Source organism: Mixophyes fleayi, chromosome 8 (genome assembly GCF_038048845.1).
Source record: "Mixophyes fleayi isolate aMixFle1 chromosome 8, aMixFle1.hap1, whole genome shotgun sequence".
Taxonomy (NCBI): Eukaryota; Metazoa; Chordata; class Amphibia; order Anura; family Limnodynastidae; genus Mixophyes; species Mixophyes fleayi.
In genome coordinates, this window is record NC_134409.1 from 6068537 (window position 1) to 6095200 (window position 26664).

General features: G+C 41.7%; 1 protein-coding gene across 1 annotated transcript in view; it reads right to left on the reverse strand.

The window, feature by feature from the left end:
• Positions 1–17970, reverse strand: part of PLPP3 (phospholipid phosphatase 3) — a 48986-nt gene extending 31016 nt beyond the window's left edge. The window contains 1 exon segment of the mRNA XM_075181722.1: positions 17268–17970. Coding sequence (XP_075037823.1) covers positions 17268–17406 — 139 coding nt within the window. The 5' untranslated portion in view covers positions 17407–17970.
• Positions 17971–26664: the final 8694 nt, after the last annotated feature.

The window sequence follows — 26664 nt, forward strand, 5'->3', positions numbered from 1 at the left end:
AACAACTCATTATGTATACAGGAAGCCGCCTGTGCTTAAGAAAACATTTCCCCCTGCAAACAATCTAATGGATCTTCAGTTTCGTCAAGACCCTGTCATTTTTATTAGTATATTTATGCTTGTGGTAACTCTTTTATAGAAGGCAACAAGTATGTTAGGCTTAGGGGGTACTGCTGAAATTAATACTCAGGGGATCCCACTATTACCAGAAGCTGCGTCTCTTGTCGCTGGCACATTCAGGGGTAGATTTGCTAAATCTTCTAAAAAAAAAAAAAAAAGTGGAGGTGTTGCCCATAGCAACCAATCAGATTCTGTCTCTCATTCTCCAGGATGTACTAGATAAATGATAGCTAGAATCTGATTGGTTGCTATGGGCAACACCTCCACTATTCCTTTTTAGAATTTTTAGTAAATTTGCCCCAAAGTCTGTCCATAGCTCAGATCGGCGGCTGACAAAGTGCTCATTTACCATCGTGATTCAGCCCCTCACGGCTTTAAGGGTTATATATTTGCAATATAGGGGCAGCACGGTGACATAGTGGTTAGCACTTCTGCCTCACAGCGCTGGGGTCATGAGTTCAATTCCCGACCATGGCCTTATCTGTGTGGAGTTTGTATGTTCTCCCCGTGTTTGCGTGGGTTTCCTCCGGGTGCTCCGGTTTCCTCCCACACTCCAAAAACATAGAGGTAGGTTAATTGGCTGCTATCAAAACTGACCCTAGTCTGTCTGTGTGTGTATATGTGTATGTTAGGGAATTTAGACTGTAGACTCTCTCTCTGTCTGTCTGTGTGTGTGTTAGGGATTTTAGACTGCAAATTCCAATAGGGCAGTGACTGATGTGAACGAGTTCTCTGTACAGCGCTGCGGAATTAGTGGCGCTATATAAATAAATGACGATGATGATGAATATAGGCATATATGCCTATTTGCTATACATAGGGGAAAATTAACCCTTTAAGAGATCTAGCACCATTAAAAGAGTAAGATGGATGGGTGTTTTAATTATTTTTCATTTAAATTACAGATATGTGCACGTAAATATATAATCGTTGACTGTTAAAAACACTGATGTTTCTCAAAAAGCTTTTGCAAGTATGTTGGAAAAAAAAGCAATATCTCCCCAAAGCATTAGCAAAAACAAGACATCATCTGTAAAAATCTTACCAAGTGGAAGGAAAGTTTCAGAGAAACAAAAAAAAGTGAATTGAGGGCAGCAAAGAACAGAACTTAACGTGAGGAGCATCCAAAGTGCTCTTTAATAGCGCTGGTATTCAAGCCTTGGCTAATTATGCTTACATTTGCTCAATCACCTGGGTTGAATAGGGATTCCGCCACGCTAAATCCCCCGCCTTTGTCCTGTGGCACGCAGGTTTGTGAGGATCACATGGCAACAAGGGAATCCTTTCAATTCCCACGGGAGGGATTTCACTACCCTGGTGGCTCAGGCACTGACCTCCATTCACCACTCTCCTACTTTCACAGAGACAAAGAGCGTGCAAAGAAGGAAGCTTTGTGCTCGGTCTACATTCAGAACCAAGCAGGCTATTAAATCCGCACCGGGAGCGAACAGGTTAAACGGCCCAGCAAGCAAAAAAAAGCTGTCACTCACCAGGCCCCCTAAACAATATATACACTGTTCCTTTATATAAAAATAAAAAAAAAAAAAGAGAGATTGATAAGCCCCGATGTCTTCTTAAAGAGCCGGCGACAATGCTCCGCTATCTCGCAGTGCGCTGAGAAAATGGCCTTGATAAGAGCTCAAGAGGGAAAGCGCCTCTTTCCCCTCCATTGTGCGGAAGTGTCAACAAAGAATCCTCTGATCTCTCAATGTAAAACACTAAGGAATGGAAAACCTTGCTATTCCGCTTTTTAGATTTCTAGGCTGATCAACAAAAATGGACACTTAAGATATTGAGTAACAGTTATCCTAACCCTTTATAAAAAAAAAAAATAGCACCAACATATTCTGTACAATCTGTCAAATGTATTCTCTGGGTGGCTCAGTGGTTAGCACTGCTGGGGGTCAAGAGTTCGATTCTGACCAGGGAACGGAGTTGTGTGGAGGTTGTATGGTCTCCCAGTGGGTTTCCTCCAGGTGCTCCAGTTTCCATCCAAAAAACAGACTTATAGGTTAGTTGACTACAAAACGGACCCTAGTCTATTTGTGTAGGGAGGAGGGGCGGGTAGGAACTTTAGATTGTAAGCTCCAGTGGGGTTAAAGCGAATGACTGCATATCACAGTTGCCGACTTTGTGACTCTGTCACGTGACAGGGTAGAAGGAGGCGTGGTGATGTTTTTGCGTCACCATAGCCACGCCCCCGTTATAAAATGCCTAAATTCACAGCATTGAATAGCGGGGGTGGGGCTTAATAGCACAATAAAGCCCCCCCCTCTCCGATATTCAATGCTGTGAATTTTTTAGGATCCGGGAGGGTTGCCTACTCTTTCGAGAGTCCGGGAGGACTCCCCGAAATTCAGGAGCTTCCCGGAAATTCTGGGAGAGTAGGCAAGTATCCTACATATAATCTGCACAACTCTGCATAATATGATTGGAACTATATAAATAAATACAATTCAGGCACCTCAGTCCCTTGCCCAACAGAGCTTACAATCTAATCTCCCTGCCACACAAACACACACTAAGGACCATTCACGCAGAAGCTAATTAACCCACCAGCCTTTCTTTGGACGGTGGTGGAAATCGGAGGAACGCAGAGCTCTAACACCGCAATCATTGCTGGTTTCTGAGGCGCTGCTGGGATGAAGAGATGTTTTATTAAAGAAAGTTAAACCTGCCTGGACCAAAATGTTATTAAAATGGATGATTACAAGAAACTGAATCCGAGGCAGGTGCAAACATACAAACATACACTGACACATGGAAACATGCACACACAGACAGACAGTTGTGCTCCAGGACCCTGATTTAAAGCACATACGGCAGATTTGGGAAATGAATGCATTATGAATAAACATTGGACCTATGAGTCACTGCGCCTTTGAATTCCCTAATTAATCAGGCAGTTACATCTCCACTAACTGAGACATGTGCTGATTTTATGTAAGTTCTTTTCACAGGATTCTGCAAGACAAGAGAGCCTCAAACAGGACATATAGAGGAGAAGAACTGGACTAAGTGACTTATAATTACATGTGGCAGTCCGGCCAAAGCATCAATAAGGGGGAGGGGGGGGGGTGATATAATCAAGGCTGCTTGGAAACAGATTAATCAGGAGTGTAAGCAGGACGGTAACGTTGAAGTGTTGTCTAGTGACTATGTCATTATGCAATTACATGGAATCCTCTTACCCATAGGAAGAGGCAGACGTTTACATTGTTCATTCCCCTTCCTCAAATATTTCCACTTAGGAGGAGAAAAAAAGCCATTTTTTTTTTCAATCAATAGGTCATTGTGCATAATTATAAAGTGACGGCGTCGGGGAGTGAAATTTTGTGATGAGAGAACAGTTTTCAGCAACTTCCACTATGGTCTTACAAAAGTACATATATCCGCTTTTGTCTTTTAAAGCTAATAAGTTTTTTGCTGAAACAACGTTACACTTGTTTTTGTAAGCGAGAATCGCTTTAAAAGACTTTAAACTAAGACTTTATCTTCGGGATGAATAAAATAAGGGTAATCCTGTTGCTGAGAGTCTTTCTTGAAGGGCTATTTGTGTTTTTCCATTAGAATTCAGCCTCTCAGTTCTCTTTGTGTCTCTGTGATCTCACTCGTATTGAGGGAACTGTTAAGTTAGATAGTGATGGCTACATTTAACAGAGCAGTGAGAGTAGTATATTATAATAATGAATGTAAATATAACATAAATAAAATAGTTTTTTCCTACTTCTTTCATAACCACTCAAAGAATTATTTCTAAACTTCTGCTAGCTGTAAGAGAAGCATCAGGAGCAGGTGGTCAGAATCTCCCAGACGGCAGTGCTCCTGAGGATGGGAGTACCGTCTTTTAAGTAGTCAGACAAATTTGACTTCAAGAAGTATTAACATTTTTTCACAACTTCTCTCCGATACAGTTATACTTGTATTATTCACCGAGAAACAATCTAGAATCATTTAACAAATAAGGATTTCATCTAATGTATCTTTGATGCTGGCCCTGTACCAAATTCCATGTCTACAAATTCATCAACTTTCCTCTGCTATTGCGCTGACTCCGTACTGTAACCGTCCAACAGATCAAATGCATTCTTTCCAGCCTCTATGTTTATCCTCGAGTACCCAACAACTTGAGCTGGCACCATCTAATCACTAACGCCTGAGAACCTCTAGAGAAAGAGCCGCTATCTGATGTGTAAGTACAGGCAGCAGATACACAAGCGCTGACAGATTGTTTCTCTATTGTCTTCCCCTCGGCAGACTCAGTGGGAAAGCGTCAGAATCACGCAGCAAGCAGACATATTATCGCTGGATCCTGCTGTCAGGGCACGGCGGTGATGATGTGCAGTCCAAGTGGAGGACATGACAATATGGAATAGATAAATTTCCCATGGTTAATGTTATTCTTCTAGCGGCTGCACATTCCGTGGTGAGGTACAATAAGAAGTTACATGGAAAGGTCTATACTGGAACAGAGTAAGACACTGGTGTTGCGTTAAACGCTGGTGACTGAGATTGCCGAATGCAATCGTGGCTGACTTGTGTTGTCTAACCAGCACTCGCATTGGTGATTGGGTTGTGTCATTGGTGAACGCAAGTCAATGCAGCAGACAGCGCTGCAAATGCAACTGGGGTATGGGTCTCCATTCCATGCCCAATTATACGATTTACTGGTGTTAAAAAAAACCTAATTAGAGTATGTATTTTTATCATATTTGCCAACTCTCCCTGAATGTCAGGGGGACTCCCTGAAATAGGGGTGATCTCCCTCACTCCCTGAAGAGTCTGGCATTCTCCCTGATGCTGAGCCAGTACAAGACGCGGTTGGCTTCGCCATCTGTGGCATGATGACACAGTTCAGAAATTGTGTCCTATGTCCATGTATTGGTGCCTATGGAGGTGACCATTTTCATGGAGACCAAGATTTAATCAAAGACTGACAGGTGAGACAACATGACTTCAGTAATGCAGACAGAAATGTAAGAGACACTTCAGTCTGTAGAGATATATTAGCTGCTTTTCTTTAACGCATAGTTGCCTAGTCTCCCGGAATGTCCGGGAGACTCCCGCATTTCTGGGAGATCTCTAGCTGGATTTCTGCTTCAAGTAATGACAGTGTTCTGGTGGTGAATAAGAAAATTCACAGGACTTATTTGTCAGACGGCAGCTGATTAAATATTACCTCTCTAGTAAGTGAGAAAGTTCCTCCATTATATATTAACTTGAATATTCAAAACCTAATTGCAATGAAGGTCTATTGGTATACAAAGGCCCCTTCAACACATGCTACAGTGTGCACTATAGATCTAATTTTCATTTTGTTTCAGTTTATGTAAATCAATACAAGGAAGCACTCAATCTTCAGTGGGATAGAATGTTACCAAGGTTATACAGATAAGTGTGTAACAAAGTACAATAATTATCACCTGGATACTTATCCTGTAATTCTTCAGGACTTCCTGTTTAGAACATTAAGCATAGTCTAGCGCTATTTCTGCAGTCAGCAAACAGGCTCAATATAGCCCATTAATGACCGTGTCCCACAGACCACTCCTCACCAGTGAAGTGGTCACCTGTGTCCTGGGCCATTTGGTCATTTTGTTGGACCAGTTCGCTTTGTGGCCAAACTAGGGAAGTCTCTCGATACTGTCGACATTTACTTCACTATCCTCTAGATTTCATCAACCGTTTTGACACAGAACATCTTAAAACCACCAAAAATGAAAAATCCCCCAAAAATTATTTATTGAAATCCCTCTCTACCTAAACATTTTTCATGAGAAACATTAGGAGTGTGTACACGATAGATCCTAAACAGGCACCAAGTATTCAAAACCTGCCTAGAAAAATTCTAAAAGATTGTAGAGGTCGACACAAGTTTATCTGTAAAGCTGCCAAGAAAGCAAAATTTGGGCTGGAAGAAAAAAATATTTTAATCCAATTTAAATACGTTCTCTGCGCCACCCCTCAGATGCCGCTTCCCTTCCCATGGATAGAGATCAATTTACAACTAATTTAGGACCATTTAGGCTTCGTGTACCTGCCTCTAACAAAAACACCAGAACTTCAGAAGCTTTATTTCCTCTCTTCCCGATGGGTTTTCCACTGCAGAGAATCAAACTACAAACACAGAAGAAGTCCAAGTAAAATCGAATGTTTGTACGCCGAGAAATTGTACACTCCTGATTTTTGCACATTCCTGAGTGCACTCCTCAAAAGGAATTGCTTTGCATTCAGTCCAACGTGCTGCTGTCCTCTTGAAAAGGTTCATTGTTTGGACCCATGAGCTTTCAAGCATGCTGTATCCTGAACTTGAACCCCAAAGATTTTTTTACTGGTGAAAGGTTTGAGCCGCACCGAGAACTGCCAGCAGGACTGTGGTGCATAATAGGCCTTTAATTCTTACAATTCAGAGTGTTCCAGGGAATCTTTTTCATTGGAAGAAAATAAAAGCGTTTTTTCTTTTATTTTTTAAAGAAAAACAAAGAAGGATTAACAACGAGTAGCGGGTTCAAAGAAAGTTCTTTAACTGCTCTGTAGGATAAAGTCAAGTCTGACAGTTTCTCAAGGTGGTTCTGGATTAAGTTGATTTTGAAGATTAACCTAAACAATTCTTGAGTAACTAAAGTAATTTACGCTAAAATTCTAGAAATAAGAGAGCAAACATTATGACCAGGACAAAAAGTTGTCCTCAATGATGTCAGATTCATAATCCAGGGATAGTTGTGTGATGAAAGTTCTACAAAGACAAAGGATACTACACCCCCAACATGACCTGACCACTGGACATGATCATAATACAATTCTATTACACTGTATACAGACATAGGACACTACACCTCCAACATGACCTGACCACTGGACATGATCATAATACAATTCTATTACACTGTATACAGACATAGGACACTACACCCCCAACATGACCTGACCACTGGACATGATCATAATACAATTCTATTACACTCTATACAGACATAGGACACTACACCCCCAACATGACCTGACCACTGGACATGATCATAATACAATTCTATTACACTGTATACAGACATAGGACACTACACCTCCAACATGACCTGACCACTGGACATGATCATAGTATGATTCTATTACACTGTATACAGACATAGGACACTACACCCCCAACATGACCTGACCACTGGACATGATCATAATACAATTATATTACACTGTATACAGACATAGGACACTACACCTCCAACATGACCTGACCACTGGACATGATCATAATACAATTATATTACACTATATATAGACATAGGACACTACACCTCCAACATGACCTGATCACTTTACATTATCATAATACAATTCAATTACACTGTATACAGACATAGGACACTACACCTCCAACATGACCTGACCACTGGACATGATCATAGTATGATTCTATTACACTGTATACAGACATAGGACACTACACCCCCAACATGACCTGACCACTGGACATGATCATAATACAATTATATTACACTGTATACAGACATAGGACACTACACCTCCAACATGACCTGACCACTGGACATGATCATAATACAATTATATTACACTATATACAGACATAGGACACTACACCCCCAACATGACCTGACCACTGGACATGATCATAATACAATTCTATTACACTGTATACAGACATAGGACACTACACCCCCAACATGACCTGACCACTGGACATGATCATAATACAATTCTATTACACTGTATACAGACATAGGACACTACACCCCCAACATGACCTGACCACTGGACAGGATCATAATACAATTATATTACAATCTTATGAATACAGAAATTTTCAAAACAAGAAAATGCTTTTTCTAAGCCAATACAATCAACTATAAAAAATCTTCTTTTAACCACAATTTGAATATTTTCAAATATCACTTGAGATGAAAGCCCCAATGTTACTACTGTGATGGCCTCTATCACAAATCCTTCTTATACTATATCTATATCAGGGTCCAGACAGGTGTTACCAGCACAGAATAATGCATCATGATGGAGTAGCAAGAACGAAAACATTTCACAAACTGTCTCCCATGATAATCACAGCACCATTCAACATTGCTCCCATCTGAATGGGGCTTAGACAATGAAGCAGATGCATATTGAACCTGCTATACAAATCACAGTTCTTTCACTCAGAAAATACTGTTTTCATGCTCCCATTAGTAACAGCTCGTAAAACAATTCCCTGCAATTTAAGGACAAAATGATACTCACTTTCATTGTGACTTTACCCAGGTCTTAAGGCAGCGGCTTCTTCTACACAGTCAGGTGTGCAAACTGGTTACAAAGTATCAATTTATTATCATAACAATGACACTGCGAAAGAAGATTATTTTTTCAATATTTATTGTAACTATTTATGATATCTGGGTATACACAGAATGATATCTAGTTCTAAAGAATAAAACTGCTATATTACGAGGGGTAATATGACAGACATGGATGTATTATTCAAGATGGGATTGAGGAATGGGTTCTGAGGCCGGTTGCTATGGAGACGTCCCTTTAACAATGTCCATTGTGGAGGCTATTCAATAGAATTGGTGGGAAAAAAAATAACTGGCATTAGGCTCTATTGGAGTTATGTACAGCATGAATCGGCATTCACGGAGACATTTCTATGGCCGCTTAAAACACATAGCACAATGTCGTATTCACTTTTGAAAGATACTAAATTAGATCAGGCGTTTGAAAGGACCATTGTTCTAGGTTTGTGGCTGAGCTCCCTCTTGGCTCTGGTGGATTTCCTAATCAAATGGGTGATGGAGAAAACGCATGTAAGGTGGCGTTTCCAGAGATCGTAGCGCGAGGGAGGAATTACAAATCGCAGCAGATCATCATCACAATTTATTTATATAGCGCCACTGATTCCGCAGCGCTGTACAGAGAACTCATTCACATCAGTCCCTGCCCCATTGGAGCTTACAGTCTAAATTCCCTAATACACACACAGACTAGGGTCAATTTGTTAGCAGCCAATTAACCTACCAGTATGTTTTTGGAGTGTGGGAGGAAACTGGAGCACCCGGAGGAAACCCACGCAAACACGGGTAGAACATACAAACTCCACACAGATAAGGCCATGGTTGGGAATTGAACTCATGACCCCAGTGCTGTGAGGCAGAAGTGCTAACCACCAAGCCACCGTGCTGCCGCAGATGCATACAGGCACAGATCTGCCCCTGTTACATCAGGTGATACAAAGATGGCGCGCAGCGCACAGGTAGGGGAACACTTACTGGGGTTCTATAAATTCATTTTAGACTTTGCCTACAGCATTGTGCTCCTGTAAGTTACAGAAATCTTCTGCAACTTCTAAAACCCCTGTCATACAGCCGGCAGTGCGTTATCCTATATATTACATCCCTTGTGTATTAATGAATAACACTATTATCTAAAATAGGAGGGGGGTCACTATTACTTATAACATAAGTCTTCCAAATCTTGAGTGATGGAACCAATAAGTGGCACTTCCTATTTTCAGTGCTGGATCAAGATTAAAAGTGGAAAATAAGACTATATGCGGTAAAAGTGGTTCTCTCACGCACAAAACGACAGAGCTTTCCTGTCAGCTGTTACAACAAAACCTGTAGATACTACATCCTAATTGCCCTTGGATTTTGGCCAACAAAGCTATTGAGTATACGGTGAAAACAGCTCTGCCTGGCTGCAGACTATACAAAGAAGGCAGGAAGAGAAAACGATATTAAATAATAAAAAAGAGTGGAATGGAACAATACTGGAAAGGTAGCAGCAAACATCTTTTTTCTTCTGTTCAACAAAATCCAACAACATATTTTCACTTTCAGAAGAAAAGGATGTCTGTTATTTTAAGTGGTGAATTATGAGCCATTTCTGAGATACGGGAGGAAAACCTAGGAATGTAGTTAGTCTGAAAACCCTGACTGACCTTTTACCTTCTGGTTTTAAGTTCTGACAAGACTTTGACCCTGTTCCACATTGTCAAACAAAATCTATTCCTTTCAAGCCCCGTTGTTAGTCACTATTTTACTGGTTGTGTGTATGACCTCAAAACCCCAAATATTCATTGTGTCAATGCAGGATTTTCATTCTGTTTCTTTGTGCAGTTGACTCCATCATCTAAATGCATATCTTCCTTGTATAAATTACGAAGGCTTATAATCCTCATCATTTATTTATATAGCGCCAACATATTCTGTAGCGCTTTATAATGTACCCATCTTAACCATACTTCTCAGCCGTTCTGATTTAGGTAGTACAGTTCCGATTTGAGGGCACTGTCCCACTATCCCGATCGGAAGGGCTTTGGGAGAGTTGGGAGAGATTCTGTTCGATGCCGCTCTGCATCAAGGCGTTTGGAGGGGAGGAGAAAATGAGCAGCCTAGCGCTTCGAAAGTGTGAGGCACACCCCTGGGGTGTGGCCAGTCGGTGACCACGCCCCTCGATCCGATGCAGCCTATCCAAATGTTGGGAGGCGTGTTCTAAACAAGGCCAGGCAGCCATTTTGTCAGACTATTCAGCCTATCAATGCACTAGGAACTAGTGTCCTCTTGTGACTCACATCTAGTGTCCTCAAAAATCCTCAGTTGAGGTAGGTGGCAAAAATAAAATGGCTTCTTACCGTTATTCATACAAAATAACAGATTTCAGCTGTGCATGCAAAAGTCCACTAGAAAGCCATTTGAATTCTAGGCAGCACGGTGGCTCAGTGGTTAGCACTTCTGCCTTACAGCACTGGGGTCATGAGTTCAATTCACGACCATGGACTTATCTTTGTGGAGTTTGTATGTTCTCCCTGTGTTTGCGTGGGTTTCCTCTGGGTGCTCCGGTTTCCTCCCAAACTCCAAAAACCTACTGGTAGGATAATTGGCTGCTAACAAATTGACCCTAGTCTGTGTGTGTATCTATGTATGTGTGTATGTTAAGGAACTTAGACTGTAAGCTCCAATGGGGCAGGGACTGATGTGAGTGAGTTCTCTGTACACCGCTGTGGAATCAGTGGCGCTATATAAATAAATGGTGATGATGATGACTCTAGGTGCATGATTATGTTGTTCTGTGGAAGATCTCTGCCTAGCATATAAGGCCAGCTGGTATTATGGAGAAGTGAATTGCTATTTGTATCCCAGGTAGCAACAACCAAAGGTAAAATAGATATAAAAAAACAAATAAATAAAAACAGAGAGAAGACAACTTGTCAAAAGTTCTATTTTAAACATCTCTTCTTGCCTATTATACGGTTCTGTAGCTGCCGGCGATTAGTGTATTGCAATAAAGTGATTCTGTAATTAGATAATGCACTACGTCCCTCCCTACACTTACCGGCATTTTAAAACAGCATTTATTGGAATCCACTCACGTTCAACGTAATGTTATAATACAAAATGATTTGTTTATAGTACTTAAAGGCAGCCACTCACAGTATTCTCATAAGTAACACATTACTCATCAAACATAATGTATCTAAGGCAGAAATACCCCTTGAAGCCATTAGGAAATAAGAATAGACAAATAACTCATATTGTACTTTACTTAAAATGTACCTATCACTAACGAATGGACAGGCTGCAGGCTCATTAATACTGGATCAGCTCATAAAAGGGGCTCTGTTTTCCTTTAAATATGCATTATGACATTTTTCAGCACGGTGGCTCAGTGGTTAGCACTTCTGCCTTACAGCACTGGGGTAGTGAGTTCGATTCCTGACCATGGCCTTATCTGTGTGGAGTTTGTATGTTCTCCCCGTGTTTGCGTGGGTTTCCTCCGGGTGCTCCAGTTTCCACCCACACTCCAAAAACATACTGGTAGGTTAATTAGCTGCTAACAAATTTAACTCTAGTTTTTCTGTGCATGTTAGGGAATCTAGACTGTAAGCTCCAATGGGGCAAGGACAGATGTGAATGACAAATATTCTCTGTCAGTGCTGTGGAATTGGTGGCGCTATGGGAGTGGCCATATTGGGCATCTATCTAGCATGCAAGAGATTACAACAAAGGATGCAAATCATAGTTTCCATTTAGATACAATGTATCAGAGTAATATAGCCGCTTTTATTTGCATCACGTTTGAAGGTTAGAGGGCTGCACCATGCAAGCCTCTGAAGTGTATCACATTGCCTATCACTGATCTCCACAGAAGAGTCCTCAGAGCAGGTGTCCGTGTATAAATACTCCTTATCAAGCAGCATAACTATTATTATTATATCCACTTATGGGAAAGAACATATGACTGAAGGTGACCTGCAGAGTCCGTTCTACAAGGAGCTAGGCTCAGCTAGCTAAAGTCTCACATTTCAAGACTTGGACCAAAGCTGCAGAGTCAGCTCAAGAACCTTCATAAACTTCAAGATTTTTAAATTTATTTTTTTAAGCATAAAACAGCAAAGTTGTTAAAAAACGACTAAAAAACAGACACATATATATCACTCCAGTGCCAGTCTCCAGACCATGTCAGGCGTGGCTGTGTAGCTCGAAGCTCCCTCTTTAAAGACCAACAGGCAGATCCTGTTTCCATGAAAAAGAGTAATTAAGGGGGAAAAAAAGTTAACAGTGACTGAATTTCTCTCGAAAATTCTGACCACAAAAGAGCACATTACCTGCTGTTTAATTAGACTTCCCTGGAAAGTTTAAATTTCCCATTTGCTCTGTGCCCACATTACAGACCTATTCTAAGTTATTGTATTTGCAGACGGTGAGTCCCCAAAACGGCAGGATGAGGACACGTACATACAGAGGTGCACTGTACAAGCTAACAATTCATGGCTTGCCGAAGCCACAAAGAGTTAAATACTTCCCACCCCGCATGGCTAACCTAAAATTATTCCAGATGGTCCTGAAACCTCTTCCAGTGCAGTAACACCGGAAAAAGAAACATTTCTGTAAATATTATTAACTGGGTGGGTTAAATTACTCCAATCTGCTGCCCAGAATTGGAGGAATACTTGAGATTTTCCTACCACCTTCGCTTTTGATAACATCAATCCGTCTTGGTTGGAAAATGAAGATTTCTGCAAGTCTGGAGCAAATCAGCTAATAATTCCTCCATACACATCTCTAGGAAGGTTCAACAGAGTGTGCACCTGTCAATCATTCATAATAGAAGCAAAGGGTCTGTAGGTACATAGAAGTGTTCTTCAGAAGAACGCTGGATGCAATCATGGGGAGGTACGAGGTCCAAGGTTGTCATATCACAGCTTTACTAGTCTCCATAGCCTCCAGTTCACCTAGGGCTGACGTAACAGGTTCTGCCCACGGTTTCCAGTCATTTTTCTAGGATAGAGCCTTGGGGAACCAGGGGATTTTAGGGCTGAGTGGAAACACCGGTTCTGCTTCTCATCTAACCTTCTTTCTGAGCCTGTCCCAGAAGCTTCTGCCCTCAGTCAGTCCATGATGTATTATTGCAAGGAAGTTATCAAGTTGTTGCCATTATGTTATTCTCCTCTCACCCCCACTGGTAATTAAGGTTTATAGTAAACCCCTCGATGTTCTAAGTGCAAGTTAAAGTACAGGGTTTTAGCAAGTAGATAATCTTCCTCCTACCTGTCCATTATGGGCGAAGCTAAAGATTTCAGAGACCTTTAGTTGCCGGCTTCAGCAATTTGTTATGTAAATGTGACTGATGTTTTTCTTCATATAGACTCTTTGAGATGCGGAACGTTCACCATTGAACCCTTTGTCAAGATATTCCTTCATGAAAAAACATCAACTCAAATTAGTCAACTGTGCCCAGTGACAATAATTAAGTACAACAGCAATTATCTGCTTTATAAAGAAGACAAATTAACCATGTTCTTGGGTGCAATGATTTACTGTATGGGGGGGGGGGGCTTTAACTTTGTCACAGACATTGAGTTTGGGTCTACAGGGGATGTTAATATATTGGTCTATGGAGCTGGCTTTTTGAGGGGTGCATTGGAAGGAAAGTTTGCAGACCAGAAAGTTGACTCTTATTGTATCAGTCTAAGGAATTCAGCAATAATGACGACCTGAATTCACTAATTAAATGCTAACCTCCCCCTGATAAAGCAAACATCTCGTTGACAGCAAGTGTCCTTCCCTTGATTTATAGATCTACTCTATTGCATATGACTCACAGTACTGTATGTTTTATTGTAGTACTAAAACATGACCCAAAAACCTGATGTCACTGCAACTCTTATAGATCTTCAGCCAGTGGTGAGATACAGGCTGACTACCCAAAGAGTTTTTGTGTATCGAGTGTCCAATTGAAGACTGCGGCATGGAGATACACATATACTTCTCACACACTGGTGAAAACCAAACTCCATCTGGTTGATGATGATGATGATGACCAGCTTTGCAGTACTGGACTCTTCCGGGAACGTTAATATTGGCCTTTGACATTGCAAATGATGTATTTTGAAATATAAACATCTGACAGCCAAGTTTCGTAAACTCCAATCACTTTCACTACAGCTCCGAATAACTTTTTTTTTTTTAACAAGTTCAGTTACTGCCCAGTGAAAACATATATGAGGATCTTCAATATCTTCTTCGGGGTTACAATTACCAGTTAACATCACCCACAGTCTCTTGAAGCGTCTGCACAGTGTCACGCGATATCTCTTCCTCCTAGAGTGTTTGGACATCATATTACACAGCCAACAGCAGTAAGTGAGCATCAGAGAAATCCTGTGACACTAAAAAGTCCTTAGAGGAACACTGTAACCGCACTCTGGGATCAATGGTACATGTTAATTTCTATCTCCAGAGACCTTATACCGCTCTCTGCACATTGAAGACAGCTGTCAGCTCCTATGCACACATTCTCCCTATAGCAGATTGAATATCATCTTGCTACAACAAAAAAAATTGCTGCACCATCAAAATCAAATGGCAAATCCACAATAAATGGTCTGGCAACGTTCTCAATATTACAGGTGGAAGATTAGCCAGTGAGTTTGTGGTCAGTGCTGAATTAGCTCTTATATTTGGAAAGTTTACAGTGCAAACACCAATCTAATCTGCCAAATTTTATCTTTTGAATTTAAGAACATAAGACTCTTAGGTGGAATCTGTCCCTTTAATCTGGATGAAAACTACAGCTACCTCCGAAAGGCTAAAGGGATAAATACTAAATACTTGCAATGATGCAAATCTTTATTAAGATTATTCTGCAACCTAGGACGACTTGAACGCTGAACTTTTGAAAAATCTCCACTAAGCACTGAAACGTAAAACGTTTAACTGCAAAACGTAATCATTCAAACAGTTTACACCAGTAATGAAAAGAGAGAAATCTATCTCTCCCCATACTAAACTGGCCAGAAGCCAAGGTAGCTTGTATATCAATGGGACACTTACTAAGTTTAAAGAACCTAATTCCAACCAATCCCCACCATCCTCGGTTACACTAAACAATACAAAACAGATGTCAATTATGCAATGATTGACATATTCTGCTGAATTTTTAGAGACCTGCTCAGGCACCTAAGCAAACTCCAGAAATCCAGAATCGCTCGGCTACTTATTCCTTGTTGACGTGTAGCTTAGCAATAAAATAAAAGTGTTTCATAAGTACACTTCATGACATGACCTTTGGATTCGAGTCATTATGAGTGTTTTTATGGCTGTGAATAACACATTGACATTTGTCTCTGAGAAAGATGCACTAAAACAGGAGACATATGTGGATGGCAGTGGTACAACCACATAATGTTAATATCTCATGGCTCCTACACTTAACTGTAGTTATCATATTTCAGTCATCAATAACCAGCAGCTTTTAGTTGGACGGGGGCTTGTGTCTACTTGTGGTTTTGGAAAATGATTTTCTAAGTGTTCTGCAGCTGAACGAACCAGAGACTCCACAAGTTAATTAGTGCAGAAAGCAATCTGGAGAATTCAGTCTCAAGACAAAAAAAAAAAAAGATGGAGAGATTATTCTTTGAAGATACTGAGAGGATCTCTCCTAAATCTGATAAGGCTGAAACAATCTTGCCAGGACAGCACTGCAGCCCTTTCAGGGATCAAGTAGACACAATACATACATACATACATACATACATACATACATACATACATACATACAGGTCTCCCAACCACTGTGAAGTCAGTTTGAGAAGTTTTAAATAATAAAAGTTTATGCTTCTTTCATGCACAGAATTTATAGGCAACTTTGTATTCAATCTGCAATCCCCCCTCCCCCCCTTTCATACCCAGGACCACACAGCAGTGTGTACAACTTAATTTGTTGGTTTATATGATGAAAGCTGCACTTTAAACACTCACATGCAATTTCATGTGCATTAAAAGTAACAGAGCGTGTGTGTGTGTGTGTGTGTGTGTTTGTGTTTATATATATTTCTAAGATTTATCTAACACACAACTTAAATATATATCTATTTACATTCCCAGTATATTTCACGAAAGCCAGATGCAGACATAGTATTGTGCATGGATAATAAATGCATCTAATCAATTAATTCAGCAACTGGTTTTTTTTTTTGGGACCTTCCACAGATAAATAATTATCAGGACCAGTATTTCAGGATCTTCTAGGTACTTTCCACACATTAAATACACTTTCCTTTTCAGGTTATCCTTTTACAACACAACTGGAACTCAATGTAGCTCCAGTAAATCTGACATCAGGGATATTGAGCCAGTGAAATTTCCTAACCAGACCAACAGACAGGGTAAGATTTAGAATCCAGTTTTTCCTCAACTAAAATATTTTCTAAAACTTTTCTGATTAAATAAAAATATTTTTCTTCTAAGAAACAGAAACGTTTGTAGCTGGAACCAGACAGAGGACAGAAACTAACTCTCCTGCACAATGGATATTACAAACACTACTTTTTCTTTCTCAAGCAGAAGCTTTTGGGGGGAGTGTGGAAAGTTAGCAGATTACCAGGGGAGTTCGGTGTCAGAGAGGCTGTAAACCAGAGCTCAGCCTACTCTAATGCAGCTAGTTTACTATGTAGTATGAGAGGCTGGGAGCAATCAGGAAAAAAACATAGAAATAATTGTCAGAGGAGTAAAGAGAGGGATGCAAAGTACAGGGATCTACAGTCCTTCAATGCAACAGGGTTATACTGGTGAGTGACAGCCCTCCTTGCATTGAACCGAGCATGCAAACGGTAAAGAGAGAAAATAGGGATTGTTGCTCACCTACTACAAGGCAGAATAGGTCCAGGAAGATTAGGAGAATCCTCTTGCAGTTCCCAGTGCCATTGTTGTTGTTTAAAGTTGTACTGCCCCCGTTCCTGCCCTCTGGTGCCATGGCTTTGTCATATTTGTAGTTCTGCATGCTGATGGAACAGTTGGAAACAATTTTCTTTAAATCCAGGCTGCCCAGTTTTGCACTCAGTCAGTGACAGCGCAGAGAGAGCTCCTGGTTGTCCTCTGTTGACAATCCCGGAGAGCAAAGTCCTTTATGTGTCTTGTGGGTCAGATTCACCGCTGCAAATGCGCAAAGCAAAAAAAAAAAAGCTCCCGGGCGCACGATCCTGGCTGGTTGGGCTGTTGTTTTTTCTGCAGTCCTGTCTCGGTTGAAATGAATGGAGGGGGTCTGGGTAATAATAATGCACAGCGCTCCCAGCCTGTTGCAGAAAAGAGCTCAGTCCGTTTGCTGATAAAATATCTGAGTTGTGTCTCTGTTCCTGCTCAACTGTGCTGTCCCCCCTGCACTTTTATTCCAGAGGCTGATTTCCACCCCCTGAAGTTACTGCCTGCTCTTGGCTCTGATGAGATTTTCCTTGTACAGCCCCCTTCCTGAAACTTACTTATACATATGATAATTAACTGCACATTTGTTTCCAGAAAAAAAAAAATCAGGAAAAGCTGAGCCCGACAGAATTAGTGACAGCCTCTAGGATTCGCTGCAGAACAAATGAGAGGAGAACTTTTTTTACTTTTACAAACTTGCAGAAGTTAAAGCTCCCCCTGGCTCCGCCCCCCAGGGTTTCAGAGTGACACTTTGTATCCTATAGATTGCAGGTAGAAGGAAGCAGAGCTTCTATAAGTCCTGGGGTGGGGTCTTAGGGCTAAATAAAGCTTATTTGGCGCTGCTTGCACCCTCAGACCTGGAAATGTAAATCTGTTTTGTGTGTGTTCATTCACATGATGCCATGCATGTAAAAACTTGTACAAACTGTCACCAGCAATTTGCTGGCATGTCTGGGGCTGGGTCACCTGATCTCTTAACTCATTGCTTGCCACAGGTACCTTAGCTGTAAAGCAGAGCTAAGGCAACCTGTGATTCTACAACTGCGGGGGGGACTACAAATACCAGCATAGCCAGTCAGCCACAGGTAAGTAGGGCATGCTGGTCCTTGTAGTTCCACAACCGCTGAAGAGGTTGCCTGAGCCTAAATCATAGCGTCCTGGGAATTTGCAGGTCAATGACAGCCGGTAGCTGCAGGTTGTATAACCTGTCGCCCTCTCACCAGGGTGACACAGGACACTTTAAAGCTACACTCACGACTGCAGATCCCCAGGTAGCCTGCAAACTGCTTATAAACAGGTACTTCTTGTCACGAAAGAGTTAAGTCCCGCCCAACAGCCTCAGGTAATGTGTGTTTTATGCTCATTAACTATAGTATTACAATACAGCAAGTTTACAATGTAATGTGTGTGTTTACCTGGATTCACTGTCTCCTCCCAGCAACTTAGGGACTAAATAAATGACTGCTGTAAACTGTGAGCTTTGGTGTGACTGATATATAGCCTACAAATAATATAATATAATATAATATATTATATAATCAACTGTACTGTACAATATCTGAACCCAGATAAAAGGAAGATTATAGATGACCTTGTAATAATCTCCGGCATCTGGAATCATCATAACTGGCAGCTTTATGGTCATATATATGAATATTGTTTACACTATCTTTTGCCAGATATTTTCAAGAGACAGTTCTACCGACATAACAGTGTCGGGGGAGAAAGGGGGGGGGAGGCGGGTCATTGATTGATAAAACTATTGATTGCTAAAATTCCAAGGAACTCTGACAGGGTAATCTGGTCCATTGGAGTTTTGTAACCATATATATTTCACTTCATATGTTTGCAGATCAATCAGAATTGTTTCTCTCACTCATGTTAATATATGCAGAGGTATAAAGTTCTTCATGTGTAATATTACAATATTTCAAACTGGACACTTATTGGAAACATCCACTGAAGACGATTATATTATATTTGTTATATTCCCATATTCCATTTGAGGATAAGATGATCTGAAAAGGATTTTTAGTAATTTTTTCCGCTGCCTTATGTTGGAAAATGGAAATGTAAACTTCTAAGCTTCTCTGTAAGGGTTAAACGTTCTTGCAGAGTGCAGCAACATTGTTGCAACAAAGTAGACAACTATCACTAGTTGTTTCTGGTTATTGCAGAGATCTGGGGGGGGGGGGGGGAAGGTGACAGTCACAGATAATATCTTCTCAAACTCCCCCAATACACCATGGAAAGTATCTTATTACCTATTATTTTATAGTGTAAATGCTGGTGAAACATTGAGGCACTACAACACAGGATGTATGTCTATATATATTCACAGATACATTGTGGCTGTATATATTTACAAAGATGTATAGACAAGAATGAAAACAGGGACTTTATGGGGAAAACAATGGGACAGATTCATTCTTACCTCACAAGATTTGAGAATGGAAAAACTGGGACAGATATAAGTCCCACCCACAATCCACTCAAATGACTGCCAAATCCCGCCTCCAACCCCACCAGCCAATAACAACTTCCCAACAGGCCACGCCCCTTTCCAGGCCACGCCTCTTTCAGGGCCCACGCATTAGGACTATAGACAGATATGGGTGTTGGAGTAACAAGACATGGCAGATGCAGAGGGTTGGGGCCCCAGTCACCATAGATATCAACATCAGTGTGTCAACAAGTGTTTGTCATCAAAACTGTAACAATTGTATGTATATGAACCTTAGTTACTTCTTCTACCTCTCCAATTAACATAACGTAAACATCTGGCTCCCTTTCAATACTCAATGGAAACTCCGGTGAGCTGGACCATCCCATGGTGAAAGTTACTGAATTTACATGTATGCCAAACCTTCCCCCCCCCAATTCATCCTTTCCTTGTATAAACGTGTCTAAGCATCGGATACCTTGCTTGGGCTGCAAGAATTATTCCTTTATTCAGTGACCTGTAGCTGCAGGCCCGATCTTGGTGTTTCTCAGTAAAAAAAACGTCATTCAGGTCTAAATTAACATGATGTTATCCCAACCAGAGTGTTGAGAACTGAGCTGGGATTCAAGAAATCAACAGGGCCCCGTTGCATTGAAGCCTTAACGAATCCAGACGTGCGACTCCCAGAGGCCTTTGCAGTTTTTCAGACGTCCAGTAGAGAGATACCACAGGAGCCTTAGTGCAGCTGTCTAGACTGGAGAAACTTGCTGAAGAGTCTCAAAGTGTGATAAAGATCTGACTCTATCTGTCATCTTTCTCACGTGTCACAGTGACATCTACAATGTCTACATCTGTAATCTTAAATATGGCCCGTGATGGCATTATAGTGGTGCCTCAATGCTGGACTGACATCTTTATCACATTGCCAGTTAAACACCCCCTCCCCTTACTAATTATAATTCTATCTGATATTTGCCAGATATGTTGACTAGAGCCAGTCATCAAGGATCTAATGATTTACTTACTCCTTGTAGAATGTTCAAATCTGCTGAGGAACAGGGGTAGACTTCATCATCATCATCATCATCATCATCATCACCATTTATTTATATAGCGCCACTAATTCCGCAGCGCTGTACAGAGAACTCACTCACATCAGTTCCTGCCCCATTGGAGCTTACAGTCTAAATTCTTTAACACACACACAGACAGACACACACAGACTAGGGTCAATTTTGATAGCAGCCAATTAACCTACTAGTATGTTTTTTTTGGAGTGTGGGAGGAAACCGGAGCACCAGGAGGAAACCCATGCAAACACGGGGAACATACAAACTCCTCACATAAGGCCATGAGTGGGAATTAAACTCATGACCCCAGTGCTGTAAGGCAGAAGTGCTAACCACTGAGCTTCCTCTTTAATGTGAAGCCATTGCTTACTGTCAATGCCAGCCAATTGCTGGCTGAGCCGGGATTCACGGTAGCCAACCAGTTCACTAGGAATTAGTGATGTCATTAGGTCCAAGCATATTCAGAAGATGCTGACTTACATAATACATTTATAAATCCATCCCCATAGACACCATGTCTATGGGGAGATGCGATAGAATAGCCCTTGTGCTTTGCTGTTTCTTTCATCGTAGGATAATATTATCAGCTTTTTGTGGTCTGGAATGGAAGGCCGGACCTTTACAGAGCAGTAAAAGAATCAGCCCAATTAGCCCTACGCAGGTTGGGTTTACCGTAAATCTAAGAACTGCATCTGTCAGCAAAATTCTTCGAAAGTGCCATGGTATAAAAATAAAATGTTTATGAGCAAAGACTGCAAAGAGAATATTTTATTGTAGCTTTTCCCAGAATGGGTTTTAGTTAAACTTGAGATATTTAAAAAGTTCTGTAAACAGCTCTAGAATCAGCAGATCCAGAGATGGACAAAGTCACCAAGGTTTGCATATTTAGCGTTAAAAGTCAAAGCAATATGGACTTTATATAAGTTTCACAGCTAACAATGATGTTTTGTGAGAGATGCACAATCTGTAGGTCGGAGTCGCCTGATTGTCAGACACGCAAAAGCGTGTAGAGCGCAGGAGTTTGTCTCTAAAAATTATAATATCATAGGTCGCAAAAAATGAAAGTAAACAACTCTAATAGAAGAGCAGCGAAAAACTACGGTCATATTCATTGACGTTTACGCGACCAGGTGCGTCCGCCTCTCCATCAGAGTCATATGCGTCTGGTTTACGACACGTCCTCATCATCAGTGAGTATATGCACGTTTGCATAAACTGTACTCGGCCGACGTAAGAACGTCGCTTTCCATCCCCAGACGCCTCACCAGGTGCGTGAAAGTGCCAGAATGGCGCATAAATACGCTCCCACTCTCTGGGCACACGCAGAGCTTTTTCACGCAAGAGATGTGACTCAGACTTGCGCACGTCCCGCTGTGCATTAGTCCCCTATGTCAGTGCTCTGTGGGACTTGACAAACAGTATTAGCATTTGTTAAAAAAAAAATATTTTTCAGAACATAGTTTTCTACTTGTTTGGGAATCTGGAGAGAGCAGGTAACTTGCAGGAACTTGTCTGAAACCTTCGTGGAATTCTACAAGGAGGTCTGTTCACGTTATCTCCGACCACTCTCCACAACAATAAAACAATTAGCTGATGCTTGCAAGGAAAAAAAAGAAACCTGTTAAAATATGAGTGGTGGGCGCCTGGATTCCTGTGGCTGTGACACCCCCACAGATAAAAGATAAGTGACACCCTCCAAGGCACCAATCACGGTTAATGTCTATCCATCAACGACAGTAAGCTCTCAGCATAGCTTTAAAGGAATGAGACTTCATTGGATTATAAAGTAATTAGCGGCCGATGTCTGTATCGCTGAACCCAGAAATATTGTGCTGTGATCTGCGGCCTCTAAAACGTTTATCAGAAACCAGAGGCTGTTATAGAACTGGCTGCTGAAACTTGTGGTTCTATGGCGAATAGAGAGCCACAATTTTCCTGAACTTGTTGTAAAAATTTCCTGGTCTTCAGAAGGAAATCTAACATTCTTATTCAGTCTTTGGGACTGGGGTAGTTCTGGACAGACCAGAAAACAACTTAAGGGGTTTTGTGTCTTCCTCGGGCAGTGAGGGGCAACGTGAAAGAGATGTAGGGTGGCCCTTCAGCTTTCCAAGGGGCCACACAAAGGTAGAGGAGAGAGCACAGCGCACTCCGTCCTCCGCGTATGCCGCATGACCGTTCTGCACTGCGCAGAGGAGGTTGTTTGGAAAGAAAATCATTTGTGTAAGTTCAGATAATGGGGTACGACAGAACCTCTTAGGACATCGGTGGGCAAGAGTCCAGTAGCCGCTGAGCCTTTACCAATCTTATCAGAATGGAGGCAGCCGACATCCGTGTCACATGACCTCCTCTGCGCAGTGCAGAACGGTCATGCGGCATACGCGGAGGACGGAGTGCGCTGTGCTCTCTCCTCTACCTTTGTGTGGCCCCTTGGAAAGCTGAAGGGCCACCCTACATCTCTTTCACGTTGCCCCTCACTGCCCGAGGAAGACACAAAACCCCTTAAGTTGTTTTCTGGTCTGTCCAGAACTACCCCAGTCCCAAAGACTGAATAAGAATGTTAGATTTCCTTCTGAAGACCAGGAAATTTTTACAACAAGTTCAGGAAAATTGTGGCTCTCTATTCGCCATAGAACCACAAGTTTCAGCAGCCAGTTCTATAACAGCCTCTGGTTTCTGATAAACGTTTTAGAGGCCGCAGATCACAGCACAATATTTCTGGGTTCAGCGATACAGACATCGGCCGCTAATTACTTTATAATTTTAGATGACACTATCATGCTATGAAAGAGAGATTCTAATGAATTACCGGTAATGAGTCATTTACTCCACACTTATACAGTAGAAACATTGTATTGAAATGAATAGAGGTGCTGGAATCCCGTGATTAATTACATAACATAATTTCGGACAATGCCCAGTGGTCCGGACTATTTCTGTACATCCTGTGACTTTACGTCCTTAGTGAATGAACTCACGTTTGAGGCGCTAATTCGTGAAACCAAACCCTGGTGAGTAACAGAGCATCTAACTGGATCAGAAGGGGGGCTTGGGGGGGGGGGGGGTAGACCACAAAAAACATTTTATAACTATTATATCATCTTGTACAAAGGGTTTGAACACTACAACACACGAAGCCCCAGGATCCTTTCAGAAAATAGGCCCAGCAAATACCCTGCCTGCAGCAAAGCCGGGAGGGCGTGTTTTTTTTAAGAAAATTATTTTTTTCTTGGTGGAGTTCATTATAAGGATGTGAATTAGTCAACAATGTGTTGCATATTTATTTAAATTGATAAAAAATAATAGCTCAGGGAGAGTAAGATTAGTTAAGAATAAAATATTGTTTTTTATCGTGGGGGGGGGGGGGGGGTCATATTTCTCACCCCCCCCCCCCCACCATGAGACCCTTAACCTGGAACTGTTGCACGCGGTCACCCGCCAGCAGGTCTGAGTTGTCAGCACACAGGATACATTGTGATTCTTTGATTAAGATTTCAGCCTCTGACACTTTGTAGCTGTGTCAGTGTGAGACCAGTAATCCTACAGAATCCAAGTTCATTATAACAACTCCTGGCGCCCTCAGTGACCTCTGATACGTTGTTTCAGCAGCTTCGCTCAGCTCTCCTCAGGAAACATTATAGGAGGGTGCAGGGTTGGGCTGTGACTATCGCCCCCTAAATTAGACGTTATGTTCTGCTTGAGAATGACTGGTAAATCCGACCGAATAGTGACACTCAAAGGGCTTTCATATGTGGCATCTGAGTGTCCATCTATACTAAACAGAGCAAACAAACGGAGCTACAGATAGGGATCAATGATCCCTATGTACAACGCAGAGCCCTTAATCATTTATAGAGAAGGAATCCTGGGTTCTCCATAAAGTCTATAGACTATTTATTATCCACAGAGATCAATAATGCAGAGGATGAAACCTGCTTAGGCGGATTACGTTTCCTGATCTGATTATTGATCGTTCCATTTAGGTGATTGACGATCTGTTTTTGGAATGTGAGAGTTGAAATATTCTTAGGAGAGGGATTAAGGATAAAAGTACATTGTAAAAGGTGGGATCTCGATCATATTGCTGGTTTGTTATTTTTACCCGCTACCTGGTGATTGAAGGAGAACTGCACCCACAAATGGAGCTGAGTCTCCCTAAAATTAACAGAGATTTTTCCGGGTGTCCAAGGCATCATCTGATAGTTCTGTATACTAGAATCGTCTATGGCCTCGATGGGGGAGTTGGAATTATAACAGCTGTTTACAAACGTCACTGTGGGGCTGATTCATTATGGAGCGTAAATACCGATATGTGTCGTATTTTGTGTAAAAATCACTCTGCACATGATTAGAACCGGACTATACGCCAGAGAACGCAGCAACATCCAATTCATCTTCGAGCGCAAAGGACACTTATTACAGCCTATGATTTCAGGCAGGGAACGGGGAGTGGACTGGGTGTACGCCCGTAGTCAGTGTACAGTAAGGACGTGCCCAGCTGGAGCGCACACAGCAGCGTCTGATTCAAGATTTGGGCATCTCTCAGGTACGTGATTTTCAGCCGTATCCCCTGCACCAGCTACAGGTCAGGTGTAAGTGCTGATTACTAGTGATGACGGCTGTGTATACAGCTAGAACATGTGTTTGTAATCAGGGGCAACTGTAACAATGTATTATATGTACAGTAGTCATTAATAGCATCCTGATAAATGTATTGAAATGAAAAAAAAACACTTTTTTTTAAAAAAAAAAATTATGTTTTATCACTAATGACTGTTACAGACAGGTGACATTGATTCAATTTTTTTTCCATGAGTTCGTTTGTGACTTTATATTCCACATATGTATTCCAGGTATCCTACAGTGTGTTGTCTGTTAGAGCAGAGCGGACCTAGACCCGTATTCATCACCAGACGGATCTTCACATCCGCTCCTTGTTGAATACGGACGTATCTCTGATGTAAGAATACGCACAGTATGTTCATATTGTGTTCTCTGATGACTCAGGCCCTGGGTGTGTCTGACAGCTCACTGGACACATTAGTTTGCTTTGCATGTAAAGAGAGTTTGATGGCTGTTTTGTTTCTGGGCACTTAGCCCCACATCCAGGAGAGATTAGCTAAATGGTCAGCACAGGATTTGGCCTGAGGGCTGCAGCAGGTTTGGTTGTGGTAACTGTCTGCAGGATCTAAGTGTCAATCACCTGCCGGCCCAGGACTATTTCATGCTCCCCAGTCTGCTCAGAGAGCAAAGATTTGTGAACAAGAATTCTGGGACCCTAACGCTCCTCATTCACTTTATGTATTACCGATACCCACGGTATTAATTCACTTTCACCTCTAGAGGTCTGCAGAACATCGCTCGGTCCCAGCAAAACCATAGACAAACCGAGGGGGGGTTTCTAGTGTCCGGAAACCCCCCTCCAAGCGTGGGGCACTGTATAATTGAGGTGGCTGGACCCTGCCCCTGCTTCACACAGCTCTGCTTGAAAAGGGAGAGCTGCGTGCACCTAACAGTAGTGCACGCAGCATTGCCCATGTATATTATGGGGATAGGAAGAGTTGGAGAGCAGCCAAGCACTGCCTAATATTATAGCCACACCCCCATGCATGCTGGTCACGCCCACTGGTGGCATGGTGTGGAAACCCCCCTCTACAAATCCTGCGTTTGCCCCTGAAAACGTATCATGTATTTTGCAGCATATCACAGTTATATACCTGGAACAGCCCTGAAATTTGGATTCAAATTTATACAATATAATTACCCCCTGAACATCTAGGGGTAAATGTATCAAGCTGAGAGTTTTCGGGCGGGTTTGAAGAACCAATTA